The 7,802-nt window shown below is 62.8% G+C and overlaps 1 protein-coding gene across 1 annotated transcript; it reads left to right on the top strand.

Annotated features, from left to right (window-relative positions):
- Positions 1-1,787: 1,787 nt before the first annotated feature.
- SYT2 (synaptotagmin 2) lies at positions 1,788-6,408 on the top strand. Its single transcript, XM_086765636.1, has 8 exons — positions 1,788-1,953; positions 2,078-2,247; positions 3,225-3,341; positions 3,571-3,738; positions 3,901-4,068; positions 4,490-4,607; positions 5,397-5,530; positions 6,202-6,408. Exons 1-8 carry the CDS (start codon positions 1,788-1,790, stop codon positions 6,406-6,408), a joined length of 1,248 nt encoding a protein of 415 aa, XP_086621762.1.
- Positions 6,409-7,802: the final 1,394 nt, after the last annotated feature.

Raw genomic sequence — 7,802 nt, 5'->3', positions numbered from 1 at the left:
GTGAGAGGACCCGAGGACACACTGCCCCGCCGCCTGCCCTGCGCCCTGGCTGACCCCACCCGCTCGGGCTGCCCCCCCGGGCCCTGCCCCACGGCACCCCACAGGCTGCCCCACGCTGCCTGGCCCTGGCCCCTCATGGGGGTGGTGGGATCAGCCCCCCCGACCCCGTGGCAGGGGCTGCAGCGTCCCGTGGGGCTCCGGGGGGCACGGCGTTGCAGCGGGGCTGGGGTGGGGGGTGGCTGGGGTGGGGGGTGGCTTGACCGGGTGCCCCGCGCCGGGTGCTGCCCACCCTGTGCCTCGTGTTTGGGCGCAGAGGGGGTGCCAGGGGCTGCGTGGCGGTGGGGTGCTCCCCTGGGGTCCCCCCGCCCCCTGGCACCGTGCACCCTGCCAGCACCCTTGCTTTGTACCCCTCGTCCTTGCCGTGCGCCCGTGGGTGCTGGGAGGGTGGGTAAAAAAGAAAAAAACCAAAGCCATCCAAGGGTTTATGGGCTGGAAGCAGCCGTGAGGTGGCAGTGGGGCTGTGGGGAGCCGCTGGCCGTGGGGCGAGCAGGGGACAGCATCTCATCCTGTCCCCATCACTGTCACCCCGTCAAAAGGGGCTCCACAACCCCCCAACTTCTTCCCTGCGGGCCGGCTTGCAACGATGCCCATAGCACCCAGTGTCACCCAGTACCCCCCAGTGCCAGCCTGTGCCACCTAGTGCCACTCAGTGCTGACCCAGTGCTCTCCAGTGCCACCCAGTGCAGCCCAGTGCCACCTTGGGCCCTTGGGCATCGAGTCACTGCCACTGAAGGTGACCGCACCAAAGAGGTGACAAAATGAAAGGTGGCCGGATGTCCTCAGGTGCTGCAGAGCTTTGGGGAGCCCTCGTGGTCCCCTGTGTGAAGTAACCCTCGTGGGGCAGGGGTGGAACACGGCAGCGCCCGATCCACCCTGCAGCAGGGATGCGGGGGGGTCTGGGGCACCCCCGGCACCTCGCTCCAGTCCGCTGCCGCGTTACAGGGAGCCGGCCGCCGCGCCGTGGCCGCGTGATGGTGACTGTGGTGTTCGCAGCAGTTACGGCCGCTCCGTGGGGCGTGAAGGTGGTCGTGGCCAAGGTCCAAGGGCGGGAGAAGGCGCTGGTGGAGCGTGGAGAGCTGCTTGGGTGCTCAGCGTGTTTGAGGGGGTCCATGCAGGTTGACCTCCACAGGCGTCCAAGATGGACAGATCCACCGGAGGAGCTGGTGATGCTGGTCTGTGCCGGTCTCTGCGGTGCGGGGGAGGAGGGCTGCTCCCGAGGTGCAAGATGTTGGCAGTGGTGTCCTCTGCAAATCCCGCATCCCACACACAAGGTCTGAGGTCAGGCGGGGATCTGGTGCTGCCTTGGATGGAGGGACCCTGCGGTGGCCTTGGGGGACCTGGTCCACCCTGCAGAGACCACCCTGAGCATCCTCCTTGGCTGCAAGGAAAACCTGGGAGGCTTGAAAGAGGAGCTGGGAAGATCCTCCACCACCCATCCTTGGAGGGTGCTTCAGACCCTGCTGGGCTGGGATGGGGGTCAACTGGGCTTCCCATCGCTTGTGAGGTAACCGAGAGCTCTGATCTCTCATGTCCTTCATAACCGTTGGTCTGTATGTGCCTCTAGAGGAGATCAAGCGCCCTGCTGTAGCCCTGCTGTCAATGCAGATGTTGGCCTTGGTGCAGACGGCTGCTCAGGGACTCAGCCTGGGCACGGGGACGAGTGGGGGCAGCAGGGACCTGGGTGACCATCGAGGTGACGTTGTGTTTCAGGGAGCCCCTGACCCACCATGACATTCAAGCAAGCATCCATGATGGCCCCGGAGGCCACGGCCACCACGATGCCCATGGCCACGATGGAGAACTCCACCGAGGCCACAGGACCAGGCGAGAGCAAGGAGGACTTGTTCGCCAAGCTGAGGGAAAAGTTCATGAACGAACTCAGACAGATTCCCCGTGAGTAGCTGCCTTCTTTTCGAGGTGTCCCCTTCCCCAGTGCAGCACATGGGATGAGGCGATGGGGTGGCTGGGGCTGGGAGAGAGCTGAGGGGCTGACGATGACACCGGCTTTTGCCCGCAGTGCCGCCCTGGGCCCTCATCGCCATCGCGGTGGTAGCCGGACTCCTCATCCTCACCTGCTGCTTCTGCATCTGCAAGAAGTGCTGCTGCAAGAAGAAGAAGAACAAGAAGGAGAAGGGCAAAGGCATGAAGAACGCCATGAACATGAAGGACATGAAGTCGGGCAACCAGGTGACGTCCTTCTGGACGGCCTGGCTGTGTCTCAGGCTTGGTGTTGTAGGACGATCCCTCTGCTTGAGTTACAAACCACTCACGGTTCAGGCAGCAGAGAGCGATGGAGCCACCAGGATCCTGGGATGGGACAGTGCAGACAGGAGCCTGGAGCTGAGACAGCAGCACTGTCCTCTTCCAGTTCCTGGTGGCCCAGGTGGGACCAGGCTCAGGCTGCCCTGGACTGGATGATGGACTTCATCTGAACCAGCAAATAGTAATTTAATCCGTCATGTCTCCCTCCTTCCTCCGAGTCGCCCTCATTTCCTGGAGCTGTGCCTCTGGCCGAGAGCAGAGGACGTCAGGGCAAACCGCCGCCCCCCCCCGCCATTTCAATTCACCAGCCCCACCCAGGGCCGTTCAGAGGGATGGGTGGGAGATTTTGGGTGTCCGTTCCTGCTCTTCAGAGCCACGTGGGCACCTCAGGCACGCAGGTAGGGCTGGAGAGATGAGTGCTGAGTGAAGGTGCTCCGTCACACCTGCCCACCAGATGCCCCCGTGGCGGTGGGAGATGTGAGGAGGGGTTCACCAGTGGAGGGCGAGGGCTGCTGTCTCCTGGAGCTCAATGTATGACCCCACGTCACCACGGGTCCCTTGTCGATGCTCTCCGTAACGCGGCTCTCTTTCCTCCTGGTGCTTTCGCTGCCCTTCCTCCCTGCTGCCCCGGCTGCCTGCTCCCTCTTCGTCCCGGGACGCCCTACACGGTAGGTGGCACCATGAGCTGCTTTTCCCCACCAGCTGCTTCCAGGGTGGGCCAGGGGACCTGGGGACACATCAAAGAGGTGGGAGGTCTCCTTGCCCCTCATGGGGAGAACGTGGGGCTTGAGATGTCAGTAGGGTTGGGGTGCTGGAGGTCCCCAGCAGTGTGGGGATGGGGACACTGGGTTGTGACCCTGCCGCTGATCTGGGCACCTCGGTTGCCATTGCAGGATTAACAGGATGATGATGACGCGGAGATGGGTCTGACGGAGGGGGAAGGTGAGGAGGAGGAGAAGGAGCCGGAGAACCTGGGCAAGCTGCAGTTCTCGCTGGACTACGATTTCCAGGCCAATCAGGTGACGGAAGGGCTGGGCTTGGCTGAGGAGGTGGGGGGGTGGCGTTTGCCCACAGAGGGTATTTGAGAGGAGAAGTCTCCTTGTTGGCTCTGGGTGGCACAGGAGGGAGCAGGGAGCTCGGTGTGGTCCCATGGGGAGTCCTGACCCACACTGAGCTGGAGACGAGCCCTTGGCATCTGCAGCACATAGCTGGGCCATCTTGCTGAAGACACCCCTCTCACCCCTCCAGCTGACAGTGGGGATCCTCCAAGCCGCCGAACTGCCAGCTTTGGACATGGGTGGCACCTCAGACCCATACGTCAAGGTCTTCCTGCTCCCTGACAAGAAGAAGAAGTATGAGACCAAAGTGCAGAAGAAGACACTCAACCCAGCCTTCAATGAGACCTTCACCTTCAAGGTGAGCCCCTTCCTACCCGCAACCCAGAACCTTGTGTCCCACTCTCGTCTTTCCCTCAGACTGTGCCCTGGTCCTGTCCTTTGACCTTCGCTGCTGGAAGTGGGTGGTTCTGGCTTGGGCTCCTCTGAGCCCATTGCCAGCCCGATGGCCCTCTTTGTGCAGGTCCCATACCAGGAACTGGGTGGGAAGACGCTGGTGATGGCCATCTATGACTTTGATCGCTTCTCCAAGCATGACATCATTGGTGAGGTGAAGGTGCCCATGAACACGGTGGACCTGGGCCAGCCCATCGAGGAGTGGAGAGACCTGCAGAGTGGTGAGAAGGAGGAGGTGAGAGCGGGGTCGGCGCAAAGCCCTCAGCCAGCTGAAACCCTTGACCAGGGCGGCTGAGATGTGGGGTGGCCGTGGGGCAAGATCTGCTTTCGGGGCCATCCCGCAGTGCTCAGGATGGCGATCGCTGCAGGGTCCCACCTGAATGCCATGAGCACTGGGCAGGATCCACCCCGTTGTACCCCCGTGCAAAAGCCTTTCTGTAAGAAAAACAAAGGGTGCAGATCTGCTGGGGGCTGTGGGGGGCTGACCCACCCCGGCCCCAAGTGATCAAACCCTTGTGCTGGTGCACGGGGTGCCAGCTCCCGCCTGCGTCAAGGGTTGAGCAGGGTTTGGGAGGACTCGCCTGCGGGACTGTCCCCTGACACCGGTTTGGTGCGGTGGCATGGCTCTGATCTCTGCTCCCTGCTCCGCTTGGCAGCCAGAGAAACTGGGAGACATCTGCATCTCCCTGCGGTACGTGCCCACGGCTGGGAAGCTCACCGTCTGCATCCTGGAGGCCAAGAACCTGAAGAAGATGGATGTCGGGGGTCTCTCAGGTGGGTGACAGCTCGTGGGCATCCTCCTCCCGCCCCGCTGTGGGGCTCTCATCATCCTGTGCTGGGGAAGCACGCTGGGGCCGTCGGTCTGGCAGGGCTCGGGGGAGCTCCCTCCAGCGCCTGGGACCTCCTGCATCGGCGGCCGCCCAAGGTCTGGCCGGGGGCGAGAGGAGAAGGGGATGGGATGAGCCCCACAACCTTTAGGAAGGACATACCAAATTCGGTCTGCCGCTGTGTCCAGGGCCACGGCGCTGCAGGACCTGGGTGGTGAAAATGCCCCTCTTCCATTTGCCCCTGCTCCTCTTTGGCCTGGGGCTGAGGACCTTGGTCAATGGCGTGTTTTGTGCCAGAGGTGTCTTCCCAGTCCCGTCCCAGGTCTGAGCTCTCTGTCGAGGGGTCCTCAGCTCTCCCCGGACCTGCCTTAACCAGGAGAAGAGCAGTACCTGCATGGCTGGAAGGGTTCGGCTTTACTGCAGGAGTGTCCTGCTGCAGAAATGGGGGTGACAGGCCAGCAGCCACCAGTGTCACTCCACTGTCCCCAGCCCTCCAACAAGGGGACCCACAGGATGCAGAAGAGCTCCATCCCTCGGCCAGTTGCTCCCACAAATCCTCTCCAGCCCAAATATTTTGGCTTTCGCCTCCATCCACAAACCTCAGAGCATCTTTACTCATGGAGGCCTCCTTACCCCATGGTGCACCTCATCCTGGGCTGGGACTTGTCCTGGGGCCAAGCCAGGGGTGTCCCGTGGGCATCTCAGCCCTGGCTGACGCATCCTCCTGCCTCCCCAGATCCCTATGTGAAGATCCACCTGCTGCAGAACGGCAAGAGGTTGAAGAAGAAGAAGACCACAGTCAAGAAGAAGACCCTGAACCCCTACTTCAATGAGTCCTTCAGCTTTGAGATCCCCTTTGAGCAGATACAGGTTTGTCCGACGAGGGACAGGGAGGCAGGCAGGGTGGGGCTGTGGGAGAAGTCCCACAGCTGCCTGAGCCCATGTCCCAGCCTTCCCAGCAGCCTGAGCAGCTCCTGCCGAGCTCCTGGTCCGGTCACCTGTGAAATACAACCAGTCTCATCCTGGGCCGATGCTGAGGGCAGCTGGTGCAAGGGCAGAGGTGGAAGGCTGGGCAGCACCCATGGGTGATGCAACCCCAACCCAGATCACGGCAGGAATGGGGCTTTCCTCTGCTCTTGGCCCTATAGTGCTCAACCCAGGCATAGCAGGGACCTCCAGGTGGTCTGAGGGGCATTTTGGACTGTTGGTAGGGGTCCTCTGCCCCTCCATGTCCTGCCCTAGCCCCTGCACGTGCCCCTAGCCCCAGCCCACCCCTTGGTGCCCTTTCCCAGGTGGCCACGTCAGGACAAGCTGGGCCCCCACCGTGGCTCCGCAGCCCTGGGCTCCTCAGGGAAGGACAGGGAGGAAGCTATGGGCATGGAGGGGACCCTGCCCCAAAACGGGTCATGGCAGGGCTCAGCCTTGGGGGATCCCTGGGGTGCACTGCCGAGCCGCCCCGGGGCTGGGGATGGCACGGAGGCTGCGGAGCAGTCACAGCTGCTGCGCCTTTCCACCCCTCTGAAGAAGGTTTCCTCCTTTAGAAAGTGCAGGTGGTCATCACGGTGCTGGACTACGACAAGCTAGGGAAGAACGAAGCCATCGGCAAGATCTTCACGGGCTGCAACTCCACCGGCACGGAGCTGCGGCACTGGTCTGACATGCTGGCCAACCCCCGGCGGCCCATTGCCCAGTGGCACTCACTGAAGCCAGAGGAAGAAGTAGATGCAGCTCTCGGGAAAAACAAATAGGAAGATCTGCCGGCCCGCGCGGCACGGCACTGCGGACAGTTGGAGCGACCCAGAGCTACTGATACCTCAGTTACGCAACCTTTGGTTTTGTTTTTTTTTGTTCTGTTTTGAGCTGAAATACCCGTTGATGGCTGTGGAAGGGTTTCCAGACAGTCCCAATAGCTTCCAGGGGAAGAGGTTAAAGACACAGGTGGTTCTTTTTGTTCTTCAGCATCGCTCCCTTCTGCTGCATGTCCCATCGCCTCTGCCCGCTGTCCCTTCCAGGTGCGAAGCCACCGTCACGCCTGGGACCTTCCCTGGCAGCCATGTCACCAGCCCGCAGCATGGCCTTGGCCGTCCTTCCCTTGGCTTTACGTGGGGAACCGTCCAACGTTGCGTGGAGGAGACACCGGAGCGCGAGATGACCACAGCCACTGTGCTGGCTCGGGGCATGAATGGCCGTATGGACATCAAAATGGCGGAGAAGACCCTCTGTGGGACACCTGCGTGCCACTGCTCCTGCTCTGCCTCCCTCTGTCCGGGAAGGGTGAGGGACGTGGTTTCGGGTGGAGGATGGCCAACTGCCCCCAGCCAGCTCCAGGTTTGGCTTCTTCCGAGGAGAGGTTTGCAGGGACCACGGGGCCCCGCTGTGGCCGGCACGGCGATGGGGAGCCGAGCCCTCGGCATTGCGGCAGGAGCCGTGGGGGCCGGTCTGAGCGCGGGGAGCTCCGGGCGTTCTGCTCTGGTGGTGGGATGCGCGCGGGACGGCGGCGCGGTGCGGACCACCACCGAGCGAGGACGGTGGGGTGATCTGCACGTGTGTCCCGCTGTGCTTAGTTGAAAGCTGTGGATCCAGATGTTTCCACAAGGCAGGTTGGTGCTGAGCGGTCTCCAGATGCGAGGGGGGCAGCCCCTCAGAGCGGTGCCAGGGCTCCCCAAGGCCTTTGCGGGTCCCCAGGGCTCAGCCCTGCCGTGGGCAACCCAGGGCAGCCGCAGGGCAGCCGGGGGCTGTGGGGAGCTCCAGCTCCACTGCTGATGCAGGTGGAGAGGGCAAGCACAAGCCCATGGCCAACAAGGGACCAAAGCCCCCGACCCCCACGCGCTGCTGCTCCCCGCCGGGCTGTTGGCTGCTGAGTCCACCCGTCCCGCGCCCCTCGGGGGTGTAAAGCCATATCCACGGCCCTGACAGAGGGCGAGAGCTTCTCTGGGCCACCTCTCCCACCACGGGATGAGCCAGGACCTGAGCTGGAAAGCCAACATCGGCAGAGGGGCCAGCAGCCCTGCCCAGTTCAGCCCAGTCTGTACTGGAGCAGTGGTGTGAGCTGGTGTTCCTGTGCTGGCTCTGACTCCCCAGCAGCCTTCTGCTCCCTGCTCACATTCAGCATCATAGGATCACAGGGTGGTTTGGCTGGGAA

The sequence above is a fragment of the Chlamydotis macqueenii genome, chromosome 23 (assembly GCF_036417535.1).
Source record: "Chlamydotis macqueenii isolate bChlMac1 chromosome 23, bChlMac1.mat, whole genome shotgun sequence".
NCBI lineage: Eukaryota > Metazoa > Chordata > Aves > Otidiformes > Otididae > Chlamydotis > Chlamydotis macqueenii.
Note: the sequence above shows the minus strand (reverse complement) of the source record. Positions and strands in the feature narration are given on the sequence as shown.